The following is an 18,189-nucleotide window of genomic DNA, read 5'->3' as shown; positions in this document are numbered from 1 at the left end:
TGCAGATGTATACTGGAGCAGTCTATGCACAGATTCAGACACATGCTCAAAAAACATATTGGATGACATTTCATCCCTTATTCAAACAATGATCCTTAAAATACAGGCAAAGACTTGAATAGTTTTTCAGGCTAAAGACGTGGAATATCCTCATATGGCTGAATTAATCCCTATCTCAGTCCCACAATAGGCACAGACTGAAGGCAGCTGCAGTGCTGGTCTGGGGGAGCATCACCAAGGATGATTAAAACCATCCAATCCATGATCTATATGTGCTTATTCCTGGAGCCTATCCCAGCTCTCTTTGGGTGAAAGGCAGGGGTACACCCTGGACAGGTCACCAGCCCATCACAGGGCCACATAGAAACAAACAACACTCACTCCTATGGGAACTCATTGACTGCAATAAAATTTCCACAAATTATTAAATATGATACATTTATACAGATCTTTAAAGCCCTAGACCTGACCTGAAGATTGTGCATATCTCACCTGTTCTGCTACTGAGATTAAACCAGAAGATTCAGAAAACAAGTCATACATTTGCAGCTGTACAAACCTCCCTAAGGTCTCAAAATATCAGTTGTTTAGCTAAATATCACGGACATGATTGCAAATATAATGGAAGAAAACCTGTTTTGTGTTTCTATGAACTTTTTAGTGAAATAACTGATTCTTATATTAACAAACACTGTTTATCCAACAACAACCAAAAAAACTCTTCTTCTATGTTATTTAATTTGCAGATATCTGGTATGTTATATGTAATTAAAAACGTTTGGGTGCTGTGTGTGTTAATCAGTTGTGTCTGTATTGATGTAAACGGATCACTTTAAAGTGTTATTCTTTTATTTCAGGGAGTCTGAGGAACAAGAAATGTGCAGCTGTCCAGATGTTGACACACATGTTGATTTACCTGTTGCTAACAGGCGGCGCCAACATGTAGTTACCCAGCATTCTGTGCGCGGTGTGCCACAAAACGACGCAGCACCGAGGAAGAGGATGCGGGTCTGTGGCACAAGTGAGTTTAAAACACTGCGAAGAGACATTTCTGTTGTTTTGTTGGTACAAATGTGACGTGTTTTTTCACACAACGCCAGAGTTGGTGACGATATAAAATAATGTTACTGTTTTTGAACGTGTGTGTATGAAGCAACAGGGCGGCTGACAAGTTAAAGTCCTCAAACTTGAGTGTTACGGACGAACTCGTCACCCGTAGCAAACCGGTAGCTAACTGTTAGCTAACGTTTCTCATCAACGCTAATTGTAGTCGCGGATTTTGGCCTTGGATTTTGTTTGAAATGCCTGGAAAAGCTTCAAGCCAGCGCAGAGGCTTTTTTGGAAGAAGCTGATATCGATGGTGGCCAACAGGTGTGTTTGTATTTATCACCTGTTCAGCAAAACACAAGGATTCACCTGAGACAACATGAGAAACTGAGGCACTGGATCGTTAATTAATATTTGACAAGGCTAGCGGTGTGCAATACAGTAACGTTGTTGGCTTTATTTTATAGGGGAAAGTAAACTCAACCCTTCATTTTAAACCAAGTCTTTGTTTAGGTTTCAGTGCAATGTTGCTTTTTCTTTGATTAAAAATGGAAAACATAAATAAATAGTTCTGGCATGTGCAAAAGTTTGGGCAGTGTTCAGTAGTAAAGATGATAATAAGGCAGAACCCCCTCTAGTCTTAAATCTAGAACTGTATTCAGACCATCACGCAGGGAGATAAGATCTTCAGATACTACAACAGAACAGAATAAAGAAGTGATTTGTGTGTGCGCCAAAGTCTGGCCCTGTCTGTGGTCAAATTACAGATCATACTGAGGTCTAGCAATATAAAAATGTCTGAATATGTCAAATCTCACACACATGAAGCATGTGTCAAGCTGTGATAAAGCCTCCAGTGTTTAGGAATATTGCAGCAACTTGAAATCGAATTGTGCATGTGATGTTTGCATTTTCAGTCTCCTTTCCGTTATCTGGGGAACACAGACTGCTGATATACTGCTTTTCAATATTTCCAATCAATATAGTAAGAGATATCCAAGTCATGTTTGAAAAGGATGCTCAATTATCCCATCATAGCCATATCTGTGTGTTTGAGAGGAATCACTTATACAGAGGCCAGAATAAAAGCTATATCTGGACTGATGACATTTGTAATTAAAACTGTTTCCATTATTGATGCCATCACAGTCAACTCACTGCATGGTGCTAACACAAAGGGATGTAGTTTTAAAGTACTGTTCTGAGACTGTACTGGGACCTCAACCTCTGACCAGACAGATAACAAAGTATAATCACTGTGGATCTTTGAATGAGATGAGGTCAAGCCATGCAGTGCACCTCATGTCTGCTGTGTCGATAGCTGCAGAGTCAGATTAAGAAAAACACTGAGTTTTAATAGTTGCTCCTTCTCTTCCAGCCCCAGATATGGATTATAAGCTTGTGTTTGCGGCACTGGAGACAGTATGTGAAGACAACATTTCTCTTTCGTGTGGCCATTCTGATTTGCCGTACGGCGCCGTTGCCAACCGTCTGGTCACATGTATGAAACAGATTCAGGAACACGGCCGAGCCCTGGAGCCTGTGGTCTCCAGCTTCACCGCTGTCTACCACCACTACGACTTTGATGCACAAACCCCTGGGAATGGCTACCGCACCCTGGTTAAGGTATGACTGATCTCACTGTGAATATAGTATTTCACTCAGAGCTGGACTGGACTGTGTTATTAGAGCTATCATTGCTTGTACATGTCTAATTTAAAGATCACATTCAGAGAGTTACACAAAAACAGTGATTTGACTGAATTACCACATTTATTCATTTGTAAATATATTTCAATCAAGTGTTTTATTCTCATTTTTTGTAACAGAAATGACAGATTACTGCAGGAGAGATGCAGGAGAGATGATCTAAATTGCAGCTTTCAGTCATTTTCTTAGTGAATGTACTTGTGCCCCAACGCTAGTACTGAACTAAAAACTTACTTTTTTGGTGTTTTGGGCATCTAGTACTTGATATTATAAAAAACCTGGGGAGAGAATTGTTAAGCAGTTTATTATTATTATAATAATGGTCACTCCACAAATTCCCTTTTAAAGGCAATTTCCTTCCCTCTATGTATATTTGTTTTTTAAATTTCATTCTTCTTTTTCATGAATTGCTTGTTTTCCTTCTCTCTTTCAGGTCTTGCAGTCTTGCCTTTTGCACATCATTCACAAAGGCCGTTACATTGCCTCCAATTACAATGGTGCCTTCTTCAGAGCGGACCACAATGTGTCTGAGATGGAGGCATACTGCCGCGCCCTGTGCCAGCTGCGTGCCCTGCTCCATCTTGCCCAGCGGCTGATCAATGACAATGACTGCGGCCAGCTGTACACGAAGCAGGACAGAGACCTGAGCAGCAGGTTTGTGCAGGAGTACAGTTCCATGCACAAAGCCTGTTTCTACGGCCGCTGTCTGGGCTTTCAGGTCAGCCAGCAACACTGAATTATTTCTCAAAGCTTTATTTAGCACTGTGGAGACTGATTATGTCGTCAGATGTGACTCAAGTGCAGCACTCGGTGACTCTGGTTGGTTGCGTTGTTCTGATCAGTCATTTAACACTCTCCTTCTCAAACAGTTCTTTTTCTCTCTTCACAGTTTTCACCTACACTTCGCCCATTCCTACAGACTGTCGTCATAAGCATGATTTCCTATGGAGAGAGGTATGGTAAGCAGCAGTCTGGACTGGGTGAGTCTTTTTTTTTCCCCTTAATATTGACATCATCACACTGTTGGAAGTTCCTGGTGTGATTTCCAGTTTTTCTCTTCCTCTAGGTATGGCAGCCCTTTCCCTCCTCACATCAGGGAAATATGTCATTGATCCGGAGTTGCGGGGTGCTGCATTTGAACGCATTACCCAGAACCTGGACTTGCAATTCTGGAAGTCTTTCTGGAACCTCACAGAGTCTGGCGTCATAACAGTACGCAGGGTCAAATATTCTTCCATTCACTGGTGCAAGTAGCTGATATCGTGTTTAATGCTTTTGTCCTCAATCCCCTGCATGTCTTTCTTTGTTCAGGGCTTCAACAGAATAGTTTCCAACCCAGTGCAAGTAAATTTCACTCTGACTGTGCCTCCTGTACCTCTATGCCTCCCTCTGGCCTCAGACCCCAGTCTGTCTGTCACAGTGTCACCTCCAGTTGCTCACTGGGGCCCAGGGCCGGTGCACATGCGTCTCATCTCCTTTGAGCTTCGAGAAGGGCAGGTGAGATTTCATTTGATGAGGTGCTGTAAACTTTCTGTCTCCTTGGACATTTCACCAGACTCTCAATGCACTGATTTAAGGTCAAATTTGAATTTGAATACTTATTCTCTTATTTTCCAGGACAGTGAAGAGCTGCTCACTTTTTCGCGAACTGATCCTCCCCCCATCACTGCGTCCCATCTCCCCTGGGTGCAGAAGCAGCCTCACTCCCCTTGGCTGCTCATCCACTTCCATGGAGGGGGCTTTGTGTCCCAGACATCCAAATCCCATGAGGTACTGTACACAATGCTTGAGCTTGCAATACTACAAAGTGTTACAGTCAGTAACAAATAGAATAAGCAGCAGATATTGGTTTACAGTTGTCACACATCTTTTAATGTCTTTTCTGTTTATCTCATGTCAGAATTATCTTCGGAACTTTTCGAAAGAGCTGAGCGTCCCTGTCCTCTCTGTCGACTACTCCCTGTCACCTGAAGCTCCCTACCCCAGAGCTCTGGAGGAGTGTTTCTACGCCTACTGCTGGGCACTGAAGAACTGTCATCTGCTGGGTAAGTGTATGACAACAGAGTCAGATAAAAATGAACCACAGTAAATCAACATGGAGGATAAATGTTAGGTGAGTCTTATATGCATGAGTTTTATGCCAAAGGGTTAGAGAAATGTAAAGATACAGGGAAAAGTATAGCACAGATGCTAACAGGTTTAAGGCTGCAACCATCAGTTATTTTGGTTATAGTTTTTATAGTCAGGATAGAAAATGTCATGAAAGTGACCTCTTCAGATTCATTGTTTTGCCCAATAAATAGAAATAATACTGTAAACTGATAAAACAAAACCAAAAACCAGGAAATCTAATTGTTTCCACCCCTAATGATTCTGTAAAGTGGTTTGGATAAAAAGCATCTACCAAACAGCCTGTTTTACCACCTTTGTTCTTTAATATATTTGAAATTATAATATAATTGAAATTATTTGAAATATATTTGAATATTGTCAGATGCTAATAGTTGAGTGTGTTTCCTAGGGTCGACAGCAGAGCGAGTTTGCCTTGCAGGTGACAGTGCTGGTGGGAACCTCTGCATCACTGTGTCCATGAAGGCCATATCCAGCGGTGTCCGAGTCCCTGACGGCATCATGGCTGCGTACCCCGCCACCTTACTCACCACTGACGCCTCGCCCTCCCGCTTGCTCACGCTCATCGACCCGTTGTTGCCTCTGAGTGTTCTCACAAAGTGCATCAATGCCTATGCAGGTATGTGGGTGTACAGTATGTTTGTGTGTGTGCGCGTGCAGCATTAGATGTGCTGTTTCATGCCTCATTAAACACAAAAGCACTTTCCTGCAGCAGTGGAACCGAAAACAGAATATCAAAAGCATATATACATAAACCAGGATGTGGGAGGAAAGAAAGATGAAAATAATTAACCTGAAGTCAAGGCAGCGATTCCTTCCTACACTAAACACAGTGTCTGTATCAACTCTGACTTGGCTTCATTTTCACTCTGTGGCACTGCCTGGTTGGCTTACTGGTTTAATAATAATTTTTGGTTAGCCAGAAATGATTAATTACCCCATGTGAGTACTGGAATGCTCTGAAATGCCAGAGCATGAGCTCAGTGTCACACTGTAGATCTGAATAAGGAGCTCAATTTTCTAGATGTTCTTAATCACTCAATCAAATAAATATGTTAGACTTTTTACATACATAAAGAAGTTGGTTTTCATATTGTCTGGCAGCAGACAACCTTTAGAAGCTACAGCTACATGTTGAATAGCTACACTCGTGTATTATTTCTTCGTTTTCTATATTGTCTTTGTTTCCTTTGTTAACCTCAGATCATCTCTGTCCCAGGTGCAGAGTCCCAGACGGTGCAGCCTGCAGAAGGAAGCAGCAGTCTGAGCTCTCTGGGCAGAGACACGGCCCTGCTGCTCACTGAACTCACCCAGGGAGCTTCCAACTGGATCCAGTCCTTTCTGGATCCAATGCGGAGCCCGGGTGGAGCACACTCCTGGTCATCTTCACACAGGAGGTCCCAGAGCAGTGAAACACACCGAACATCACCTCACAGCTCCACTCCAAACTCTGGAGATCACATGGTTTACCCTCAGGACTTTGAGCCCCTGCGCTCCGAGTGCCTGGCATTTGTTCGCCCGACCTCCTCTCCTATCATCAGGAACCCATTTGTGTCGCCTCTGCTGGCTCCGAACAACCTCCTGAGAGGCCTGCCGCCAGTGCACATAGTGGTAAGAGGGGAAAGAAAGAAAGAGTGTGGCTGAGGGTGAAGTTTATATTACAGAAACGCTATTCATTTATTTTAAAACCTCATTTAGACCCCTCGGACTATTTCACCACTTAGCTGTATTTATTTTCAATAACTTAAGCAGAGACAGAAATTACTGTATGTTCGTAATTTTTACTTCCAATGTATTGGGATTGCTTAGGCTATAGTTTATTTCCTATAGAAATCTTTAGCTGTTTGGTTTCACACTGTACTTATTTTTCTATTATTCCATGTCTCCTCACAGGCCTCTGCCCTGGATGCGTTGCTTGATGACTCTGTGATGTTTTCCAAGAAGCTGCGAGACATGGGTCAGCCAGTCAGTCTGACGGTGGTCGAGGACCTCCCTCACGGCTTCCTCAGCCTGTCACAGCTTGCCAAGGAGACAGAGATCGCTACTGAAATCTGTGTTGCACGAATGAAGGAGATCTTCCAACAAGAACATCCCATACATCCTCTGCACAAGCGGCCGAGGCCAGAAGAGACTAATCCATCAGGCTGATTTTTCTGTCTGACTTGGGCTTTGTTGTTCTTAGATGAAAAACATTTCTGATATAATGTGGTGGGGGAGATGCAATACATTTAAGAAAAGACAACAAGTTGCATCCACAGCAAAACCTGTAAAACTGCAGGGAGCTCAGGGACACTGCACTTAACACCTATATTGCACAACATTTTCTGTATGTAGCAATGATCAAGAGAGCACCTAGAGATTTTCATATTTCTAATATGATTCTAAATGATGGCAAACTAATTTGTATTTTTCCAAGAGGATTTACTGTTTAAGATTTAGATTAAACACACATTTAAAATATTGTAATAAGTAACTTGAAGCCAAGCAGATATTTATTAATTACAGTAGTGGGAGCTGCTGTGCCTTGGATTTAAACGCTGCTGTTTTTATGTATTCTTTGTATATGAAGGGGAACGCTTTGTGTCCATTACCAATGATGATCAAGGTTTAGGGTTTACTTCTACAGGAACCACATTACTGATACAGTGAGTGTTCTTCTTTCTTCTTATCGTTAATCTGGATTTGCCAGGTTATCACATGTTTACTTTCTATAAAGGCCTTCACCTTGTACTTACCAGCAGTATGTGGATGTAGGTGTAAGAGTAACTTGTTATACTGACTTTTGGTAAATATATAACACTGTTATACTTAAAATCTATATTAAATTAAAACATTAATGATATCTGGTGTTGAAATATTGAATGTAGGCTTATTAGAAGATAAGCAATGTTAATTAGGACTCAGCAGTGAACCTGGGTGTTGCATCCTGAATAGCCCCCTAATAAACATGTTGACCCTGTTTTAGGTTGTTTTACGTGTAAATCGGAAGATCCAGTATTTAATCTGGCATTGCATTTCAATTGTGCGTAACATGTATTATGTAGAAACATTGTGAAAAGTTCCATGTTCAAGTCAGTATCATGGGTTTGATGGCTATTATTACAGTACACAAGCTATATTGCAGATTGTTACTGAAAAAATAACCTAATTGCAACACATTTCAAACCCAAACATAATAAAATGTTACTGGCAGAGGGTCACACACTTTCAGAGGTCTGTTGGCAGACATCAAAAACTCAAATCACAGTGTTGTTCCACATTTTCCTGATATTCGTTGCGTACACTTCTAATGAGGACAGTAAAATCTTCCTTGTGTATAAATATTTCAGGGTCATGACTTTTGAAATGAAATCTAAATTATTAGTGTCATACAGTTTTTCTGCACTCCTTCTGTGTCATCTTTCTTGCTGCAATCTATACTGTTGCCTTGGTCCTGGTAAGAGCATTGGTGGCTATGAGTACAGGTGTTACACAACAATGGGTGCCACCTTGAGTACACCCATCAACAATGACATCAAGGTGATCAAACTTGTTGAAACAACTTGTTGTTGTCCAGCAGCTGTGCCCCTGCAGGATCCCGGTGCCTGTTCTCTGGGTGGGGACCCAACAAAAGCTCCTGTACATCTGGAAAAGTGTGTGTGAGGAGAATATTTGATCTGTGTGGAAGTAGTTTTTACTGGGTGTCTGAAGAAGCTGTTGTTAAAAATACCTCAGTGATTTAAAACAGTAAAATCATAAGAATTTTGTTTTGGATAATTTTGTTTATCTAATATCATATGTTATGCTAATCTTGTTGAAGGTGTCCCATCACAATTCAATGTTATTTTTAAAAACGTATGTTGTAGTAACCAGATGTGACGGCAGGTGGCAGCACTGTCTCCGAGTCCCACGTGTGATAAACAGGAGAGAAGCGCCGAAGAAGAGAAGGCGAAGAAGAAGGCGACCATGTTGATGTAAAGGAAGAAGAAACACAATAGAGGCGATATAGTTCAAGTAAAATTCAGTTATTAAAGCGACTTAAAACGAAGTAGGTGATCAGTCACAAACTGGATATCCTTTCTTTAATAGCAGACAAACTAAGGTGGGTTTGCGGAGACTTTGAACCGGTCGGTTTCCGGTAAAACCCGCGTTGTTGTGAGCAGTTTAGCATAGAGCTAGCGTTAGCAAGTGGAGTTATTTGTGCTAAATTGCTAAATTAGCAGCGAAGCTAACGATCCCTTTAGCATTAGCTTGCGTTAGTGTGACAAATACAAATGCTAACGTGGCGTATAGTTATTATCGCGCAAACATGAAATATAATCGTATGTTTTGTAAGTTCAAAGTTAATATAAACTCAAATGTGGCTGTTACAGCTTTGTAGCGGCTTTGCGTCTGGCTTAGCTTTGGTAGTCGGGCTAATGTTGTTTCTGCATTAACGTAACGTTAAATTAAATTATTTCTTTCCAAAGGAGGATTTGTATTTGACACAGCTCCACAGATGGAGAAACCAATTAGAAATGTTTAGTAAACAGAAAATAGCAGTAAAGGTTCGTCTGAAAATGAAATCAAGAACAAAAACTTTGAGAGTTTGGCTTTGAATCTTCATTATGAAGATAGTTTCAGTCAGAGCTGGAGCTTTTACTGTAATTTAGCTCTGTGTCGTTTTAAACCCTGACATTTGCTCTAATCTGCCTCTGCAGAGCCACCTGGCAGCTTCACCTGTGCAACCTTAAACTAACCCAATTAGCCTTTCACTGGCCTGTTTTCTTTGTTTTTAATTCTCCACTCATATAGAAACAGATTGAAGTTAAACCTTTTGTCACTGGTTCATTATATGTTGAATAAGATCTGCTGGAGCTGCCAGATTATAAACAACAGGATAAAAAGCAAATACTACTAATGACTCTCCAGCCTTTTCTCATTTTTTTTAGGGGGCCACAAACTGAAATTGTTGGGAAACATTGGCTTATAGAGCTGAAATTAAAAGTCAATAATGAAGTGGCAACTATTATTCATAATAATGTAAGATGTTAAAAGAAACACACATAACTACATGAAATCCAAGTTAAGTGTTAATGTAAGTAGTTGTGAGTTTTAAATCTCAAACATAAAACCTAGTAAATCGCTGCATTACAGATGTAAGTGGTAGATGTTTTTATACAGTAAATTACTCTTTCCTCTTGTTCACTTGAGTGATATTCAACTTTCTGTTGACTTTCTTTTAGGTGACAAGTTTGAGGGGTTGGCTGACTTTGAGGAGGCAGCGGGTTGATCACAGCCACGCTCACACAGACGACCTGAAGACCTGTGGTGTCAGGGAGCGAGGGTCGAACACCTGGAGCAGAAAGGAAACGCACACTGAAGACTCAGAAGGGGTGGAAGGCTACTTGGCTTCGGACTAGATAACCCCTTGTATGATATGTGTTTTCAGGATCCATTTTCTTTTCACCCGTGGAGCGACATATACCCACAGTGGAAATAAATTGAGAGCATTACAGACTACATGATTCTGGGGAAAAACTTGTACAAAGTTGGACATCTTTTTTTTTTTTCCGAGGGCAGGGATATTGAGCAACTGAAATAGACTCAAAGTTGAAACAGGAAATATTGTTCAATTCAGAAACAGAAGTTGAACAAAGATTCTATTGAAGAAGCTATTCCCCATGTTCAGATTGCCTTAGTTGTTCTATTTCAGGACTTGAGCCGCTTTGATACTTGTTCACATATAATTTTTCTATATTGTGTGCAAGTATATTCATGCATATGAATGCAGATTTCTCTTCATTTTGAAGAGCTCTTGTGTAAAAATTTGTTTTTTGTTTTTGTACGTCAGTCACTCTGTTGTTGAAGGGGACCGAACTGCACGTACATGTGTATATGTAAATACTACAAATAGACTTCTGTTCTAAAAGCTTTGGACTTAAAAAGTATAGAATATTGTTTGTTAATGCTTTATTAAACTTTTTTTTACTTTTGAAGAAAATTTTTAAGAAGAAAAACCTAAGAGGCAAAAAATCTAATACTTTGAAGAAGAAAAAACTAAATCAAGGAAACCAGGAAAAATGGCAACTGCCAGAACAGAAACTGTTGGCCCAGTCGTGATGGGACTAAATAAGCAGAACGGGCAGCTCAGAGGACAGACCACCAAACCAGCTTCAGTCCAGACGGCACCCACAACTCAAGGAAAGGCTTTGGGTGCTCTCCAGAAAGCCGGCAGTGCCCCTCAGGACACCGGAGGCATCAAGTTTGGAGATGACTGGAAAAAGAGCCTAAAGCTCCCTCCCAAAGACAACAGGGTCAAAACATCAGTGAGTCAGACTTGGTAACTAATAGCTCTTTAGCCTAGAGGTACTTTTCTACTGTCTTACTAACCTTTCTGTCGACTACAGGATGTCACAGCCACTAAGGGGAATGAATTTGAAGATTATTGTCTCAAACGTGAACTCCTGATGGGCATCTTTGAGATGGGTTGGGAGAAACCATCCCCTATCCAGGTGAGATTTGTTTCTATTATGTTTTCTTAGCTAATCAAATTAACCTGATGTGATGGTCACATATAAACAGCTTTTATTGACAGCATTATTTTAATAACTGGTGAGCTGCCAGTTAAATACTGTCTACAATTTACCTACTCATTAACTAAACTGACAATTTAGTGCTTATTAGTAATACAAAAAAACCCTTCCCCAAAGTAAATGTTTAACATATAGGCTACTTTTTACTAGTTTGACTGCTTAAAGAATGAAAAGGTCAGTGAATATGTACCGGAGACAATTATTTTCTTGAGCATGTCACAGTAGTCACAGCTTTAAACTAAAGATGAGATTTTTGGTTCCTTGCAGGAAGAAAGCATTCCTATCGCCCTGTCTGGACGGGATATTCTAGCCCGGGCTAAAAATGGAACAGGGAAAAGTGGAGCCTATCTCATCCCACTGCTAGAGAGGATAGACCTGAAGAAGGATCACATTCAGGGTGAGAGCTTGTTTGTAGTCCTAGATGTTTTATACTGTACACGTTGATACCATCCTAATCAACCACTCACATTACTTTTGTCTCTGTCCATTACTCAAAATCTTTTTCTATCTTTTGTTGCTATTTCCTTCCTTTCTTTACTTCTTCTTACTCAATTTCTAATCAGTCTACTCAATGCTTAACTTGTTTTTCCTCAGCCATTGTCATGGTACCCACTCGAGAGCTGGCACTGCAGGTTAGCCAGATCTGCATTCAGATCAGCAAACATCTGGGAGGAGTCAAAGTGATGGCCACCACTGGGGGCACTAACCTGCGAGATGACATCATGCGCCTGGATGAGACTGGTCAGACCCCCCCTTTTTTTTTTTTTTTTTTTTGGCTGCTCTTCACATGTGCAAAGTAATAACTATACTAACACATGTCATTCTGGTCTCTGTGTGAAGTTCAGCTGGTTTATAAAAGCAGTTTTTTGTGTTTTTTTAGAGAGGACAGGTTTTGGGTAATATTTTTACTTTTAGTGTAGTAAAAGTAGCAGTTTTAAACTCCATCTGTAAAATATTGTGCTCTGTGTGAATGTCAATCTTTTTTCACATCAGTGCATGTGGTCATCGCCACGCCTGGCAGGCTCCTGGACTTGATAAAGAAGGGAGTGGCAAAGGTGGATAAAGTCCAGATGATGGTGATGGATGAGGTAAACATGAACAAAGTTGTTGGAAAAATATAACCAAAACTGGGTGTAACCAGTAATTTATAACTTGTTCATAGTATTTGACAGGGAAATTACGTAATCTTCCTTCAATGTCTTAAAAAAAAATCTGAGTTTGATTTTCAGGTTGAAAAGAACCTGCTTTATGTTAAATCATCTCCATTTCCTCTCAGGCGGATAAGCTGCTGTCTCAGGACTTTGTGGTGCTCATCGAGGATATCATTAGTTTCCTGGCCAAGAACAGACAGATCCTGCTTTACTCTGCAACCTTCCCTATCAGCGTGCAGAAGTTCATGGTGAGTCGTCGGCTAATTGCTGCAGTGCTCATCTAGCTCGATGGCTCAGGGCCACTTGGCACCACCTGAGTATCTCTCAAGACCAAACCGTCTTTCACACTGTGTCCAGTTCTGTGTTTGTGGTTGTTTGTTGTAGAGTTTTCCTTTAACAACCACAGGATTTGAACATTTGGAAGTGCTGAAAGTGTTACTGTTGTGTTTTTCCTTTGCTATACAGTTTTTAAAACCTTTTTAGTACAGGTATGAGTACTTCTTTGATCTCAGTAATGTCCATATTTCTAAAACAGACTCAGGTGACCTTGAGTTTAACTAATGGGTATCTTTCAGGGTTGTGCACTTATCAAATAGTTTTTTTAAATGCTCACTCTAAAACCTATTAATTCTGTGTGTCCTTGCTGTAGGCCAAACACCTTCAGAAACCCTATGAGATAAACCTGATGGAGGAGCTGACTCTAAAGGGCATTACTCAGTTCTATGCCTACGTCACAGAGAGGCAGAAAGTCCACTGCCTCAACACACTGTTCTCCAGGGTAACTGACTCTGTATTCACTGTCATCATGTACTGTGCAATTCAAACTGCATGTTCTGCAGTTTCGTAACTAACCATGGTTGTGGTCCAGTGACTGGGATGTATTAAGTTTGGATAATTTCTGTGACCATCTGTGTCTGTTTCCTCTTTAAGCAGTCATTTTGTGAGTTTAGCATTTGGAGCAGAAATGGTTCAGGTTATGAGGTTGATGTAGGGATTCATTAGCATGTTTTCATTACCATGTGTCTTTTCCTATTTCACAGCTTCAGATCAACCAGTCAATCATCTTCTGTAACTCCACTCAGAGGGTGGAGCTGTTGGCCAAGAAGATCACTCAGCTGGGCTACTCCTGCTTCTACATCCACGCTAAGATGATGCAGGTCTGCACCGAAAACAACAGAGACATTTTGCTTTTGTGTTTGTGTGATGTAGCTTTAGTTTTTCTTTCCGCCAGTTTGCCACATGCTGTGTTTGAGAAATTGGCAGTTTACACGTCTTAATTGTGTATATTGTTGCGCTACATGGCTGATGTTTTAACATTTGTTTTCAGGAATACAGAAACCGTGTGTTCCATGATTTCAGAAATGGGTTGTGCAGAAACCTGGTCTGCACCGGTGAGTTTTCATTGCACAAGACATTTCAGAAAGGTCCATTTAATGTTAATGTTGTTATTCTGCAGCACTGATCTAATTTTTTTTTCTGTCGTCTTCCAATAGATCTTTTCACCAGAGGCATTGACATCCAAGCCGTCAACGTAGTCATCAACTTTGACTTCCCTAAGAATGCTGAGACGTACCTCCATCGTATTGGCAGATCAGGTGTGTTGTTAAGTCTGTAATCTTGTGAACTGCTCCATCACGTTTACTGTGGCTTCACTCTGTTCCCTCCTTTGTCTCATTTGGAGAAACTGGTTTGCAAACTGGATTTAAAATAAAAATCCAAATTAAAAAACAGACAACTCAAAATGCACAGTGAAACAATCACAGCTTTCTAATTCAAGTTGATTTTTATTTTTTTAAAACTGATGCAGTGAAAGCAGCATGTTTATGTATACAAGTTCTCCATGTGGGATGACATCAGTACAGCTCCATCTGCTCTAGTTGATTTTCACTGTGCGAATCTTTGGACGTTTTCCAGGAAGCAGCATCTGAAATTGGCTCTCACTTTACTATGAACAGAGAAAAGCCTGGTTTGGTTGTGAAACTGTAAAATAAATATGGTTATGTCAGAATACATCTTCATACTAAACATGTTCTTTCACTGTCAGGGAGGTTTGGTCACCTGGGCTTGGCTATAAACCTGATCACATCAGAGGATCGCTTCAACCTAAAGGCCATTGAAGACCAGCTGGTCACTGACATCAAGCCCATTCCCAGCAGCATTGACAAGAGCCTGTATGTTGCTGAGTTCCACTCGACCAGCGCTGACTGTGACGTGGAGGAGGCCGAAGAAAAACCAGGACGCCAACAGGACAGCACCTAAAGCAGGTGAAACGCTTTGAGATCATTTTTACACTTTCATTAAATCAAAAAATTAGACCTGTCTTCTTAATCTAAGTTATGTCTTCCTTCCAGGACATTAGGAAACACCGGGCTTTTTGCACAAACATCAGCGCTTGCACACAGGCTTCAGGCAACTCTTAAGTTTCACACCTCTCACGTATTCTCCAAATCTGTTAAATGGATGTAAAAGCTGTTTTATTTTTAGGTATTTCCTTAGCTTTTTCTTAAAGAGAGCTGCCTCATTTTTTTAATAAACTGAGAAAGTTAGACTATTGTTTTGCACCAAACAGATGGGACTATGTATCCTGTGCACAGAATAATTTCTCTCCTATAATGTGTTTGTTAGAAAACACTTGCTGTTGAAACAGACAACAGTACAAATGAGGATGAAAGTTGTTTTGAACCCATCGTCCTTGGAGACTGTTTTCATTGCCAGCAACAAGGTTGGTCTGGTTTTTCAGTTTACAATGGTGCACCTGAACAGCCGTCATTCTGTCCACTTACACTGCTGTTGTCCCTTAAGTGCCTTACTTACTCCCATGTGCACTCATCCATTCATAGCCGGCTGTTTGTGCAGCAGAGTCCGAGCACAATAAAACAAAATAAATAGAAACCCAAGTTTATTTAAACATCCATTATGCAAGAGAAAAAGACAACAAGGCCACACTCCAGAGGTGTGTCGAAACACGGCTCAAACTCGTTGACAGCCGCCCTGAGTGTGAACGTTTATTTTCAATGGGAACCATGCAATAAAAAAGGGCAGCTTTATTTAAACACTGCGTGACTGTTTTTCCCTACATGAGAGTTAATCTACAATGATGGCCTGAAGACACAGGCCCCCACACTGATTCATGGATGTTAGCAGCCAACCACACAAACAGCACAGGAGAAGAATAGCAGCCACATGCTGTTATATCATGGCTGCTGCTGGCTAGTTCACCTTGCAGACAGCTGCTGCTGCTGCTGTTGTTGTTGGAGGTTCTTTTGCATAAAAAACACATCTGGATAGTGAATTCTGAGAAATCCAACTACAGTGTCTGGGTCTGGGTTCCTGTCCTGCTTAGGACCGATACATCCAAAGGTTTTAATTTGTCATTCCTGACCTGACAATTGAGTATGAATTGATCCAAGAGTGTCACAGGGTTTTATAGAAGCTTGGTGCAAAGCAATAGTTTGAATTCTCTCTCACTGTACTTTTCTCCCATATCTAAGTTTCTTGGTTCCAGTGTGGAAAAATAGTTTGTCAGGCAAATCTTCTTTTTAAGCCCTGTCAAGACAAAATTGATGTTGGTGAATGTATTGGTTTCCAGCGTCGTCTCTGCAGCCCATCATAATTCAACCAGTCTCATCTGTACTGCTGCTGTTGCATTAGGCTGTTATGAAAATGCATAGAGGACATGAAATGGTTTCATGGACTGTATGAAACCTGTTCAGTCTAAAAAGGACCACAACTGACCTTCAATTGAACTTTGACAAAAATCAGTAAAAGTCAGTTTTCTTCCTGCAGCAACAGCAGAAACATCATTTTTGTTCATGTTTTTTGGTTCCCCCAGCACAGCTATGTTTTATCATTCTAAAAATGTGAGTATTAACTTTTGTAAGGGGTGGGCTCTGTTTTTGAAAGCAAAATTGTAGCATCGTTGAACAGGCAGCTGTGACTTTTCTTTTTCTGTCCTCCCCTTACAGAACATCAGTAATGACAAAGACAAAAATGTGTAAAAAAGAAAGTATTCTTGCTTTTTAAAGTTTTTTTTTTTTTTTTTTTTTGGTGTTGCTTAAAGCAGTTTGGGGTTGGGCACTGTGAGGCTTTAGCACTGGGTATTTTCTGGATATTTTTTTTCTTCAGTGGGTGGGTTTGTAGAAGCCAAGTGTTTTATCAGATGATCTCTGGATGTCTTGAGTCTTTCTTTCTCTCTGGTGCTTAGAGCACGTACAAAAGTTTTGATTTAAAGTTGTTTTCCCTCAAAAGTACACAAAACACCTTGTAAGCTTCATGTTTTAAATACCAGAGAGAGTATGAAGTAATACAAGAGAGTTTCTGGAAAGAGTTAAAGCACTGTGATCTTCTTGACCCTGTTCCATGTTTATGTGACAGATGATCAAAGTGCTGTGATTTGTTTTCAGCAGCTCAATTTATTTTCCACTAGGGCAATCTTTATATGAGGCGTTATGAATCGTTCTGATGAAACAAAATTGTGAATGATTCATTGTTTACACTTGTCATTTATAATTACAAAAAAAAAGAAAATACTTTGCTTCATTGGCAGAGGAGGAAGTAGAAGTTCTTGTTTCCTTTTGTTTTTCTTGAAATAGATTTTCAGGATTTACACTGAAGCAAAACCAAAAAAGTGGAATGTTGTGTGTGTGTGCGTGCGTGCGTGCGTGTGTGTGTGTGTGTGTGTGTGGGCTGGCGGGCGGGCGGGCAGGCAGGCAAGGCTGCTGTCTGAATAAGGTGTGTGCGCACGATGCGACTGTCTGAACAAGGTGTGTGTGTGTGTGTGTGTGTGAGAATGTGAGGCGACCATCTGTACAAGGTGTGTGTGTGAGACGACAGTCTGAACAAGGTGTGTGTGTGAGAGTGTGAGGCGACCGTCTGTACAAGGTGTGTGTGTGCACGAGGCAACTGTCTGAACAAGGAGTGTGTGTGCGTGTGTGCACGAGGCGACTGTCTGAACAAGGTGTGTGTGTGAGAGTGTGAGGCGACCGTCTGTACAAGGTGTGTGTGTGCACGAGGCGACTGTCTGAACAAGGAGTGTGTGTTTGAGATTGTGTGAGAGGATGTAAAGTGTGTGCGACAGGCAGTTTTAAGTATCATTATGTTTACATGCAACTTCACCTAAACTGAAGTCAGTGGGTGTTAGAGTTTCAGTTGAAATGGAACCAGCTTGTGTGGATGATGTTAATTTGCAGTAAGAATGAAACTGTCCTGCTAACAGTTTGAAGTTGTATGTAAGTGTAAGAGTTGTATGTCAGGTTCTCTGTGCTTTCATGTGCAGACTTATTTTACTTTATTTTATTTTATTTTTTGGATGATGTTCAGTGTCTTGGTATCAGTATGGGTGGCTCTGGTTGTTATCAGGGATGTGATTCTTTTTTTCTTTTTTTTTTGCCCCCTTTTTCAATCCACTACTTCTTCCCACAGTTCGAGTTTGTGGACAAAAACCTAATCAATTGACAAGGTTTCATTTCTAAGTTTTGTGTTCCTGATCTCATCCCTGAGTCATTCCATGATCTCTTTTGTGATCAGTAAACATCAGTAATTACATAAACATTTATAGCTGAAATTGTCAGGACTTAAATATACAGTTTCATTTTTGT

At 40.7% G+C, this 18,189-nt stretch overlaps 2 protein-coding genes across 4 annotated transcripts; both read left to right on the top strand.

Annotated features, from left to right (window-relative positions):
- Nucleotides 1-957: 957 nt before the first annotated feature.
- On the top strand, nt 958-7,848 carry lipea (lipase, hormone-sensitive a). Of its 2 annotated transcripts, none has more exons than XM_026301153.1 (11): nt 958-1,021; nt 2,426-2,673; nt 3,191-3,475; nt 3,647-3,737; nt 3,824-3,969; nt 4,069-4,254; nt 4,375-4,527; nt 4,658-4,802; nt 5,279-5,506; nt 6,107-6,498; nt 6,781-7,848. In XM_026301153.1, exons 1-11 carry the CDS (start codon nt 1,003-1,005, stop codon nt 7,033-7,035), a joined length of 2,148 nt encoding a protein of 715 aa, XP_026156938.1. In that variant the 5' UTR covers nt 958-1,002; the 3' UTR covers nt 7,036-7,848. The 2 variants fall into 2 exon arrangements, with proteins under 2 accessions (XP_026156938.1, XP_026156939.1); XM_026301154.1 differs by lacking the exon at nt 958-1,021 and adding an exon at nt 1,038-1,371.
- Nucleotides 7,849-8,826: 978 nt separating this feature from the next.
- LOC113126980 (probable ATP-dependent RNA helicase ddx6) lies at nt 8,827-17,155 on the top strand. 2 transcript variants are annotated; one of them, XM_026301159.1, is made up of 13 exons: nt 8,827-8,968; nt 10,092-11,174; nt 11,256-11,360; nt 11,709-11,838; nt 12,036-12,182; nt 12,435-12,529; nt 12,718-12,840; nt 13,242-13,370; nt 13,633-13,749; nt 13,920-13,983; nt 14,086-14,187; nt 14,637-14,856; nt 14,944-17,155. In XM_026301159.1, exons 2-12 carry the CDS (start codon nt 10,929-10,931, stop codon nt 14,849-14,851), a joined length of 1,473 nt encoding a protein of 490 aa, XP_026156944.1. In that variant the 5' UTR covers nt 8,827-8,968; nt 10,092-10,928; the 3' UTR covers nt 14,852-14,856; nt 14,944-17,155. The 2 variants fall into 2 exon arrangements, with proteins under 2 accessions (XP_026156944.1, XP_026156945.1); XM_026301160.1 differs by having other exon boundaries at nt 8,835-8,914.
- The last annotated feature ends 1,034 nt before the right edge of the window (nt 17,156-18,189 follow it).

Source organism: Mastacembelus armatus, chromosome 11 (assembly GCF_900324485.2).
Source record: "Mastacembelus armatus chromosome 11, fMasArm1.2, whole genome shotgun sequence".
Classification (NCBI taxonomy): Eukaryota; Metazoa; Chordata; class Actinopteri; order Synbranchiformes; family Mastacembelidae; genus Mastacembelus; species Mastacembelus armatus.
The sequence above is the reverse complement of the archived record's forward strand: the minus strand, read 5'-3'. Positions and strand labels throughout refer to the sequence as shown.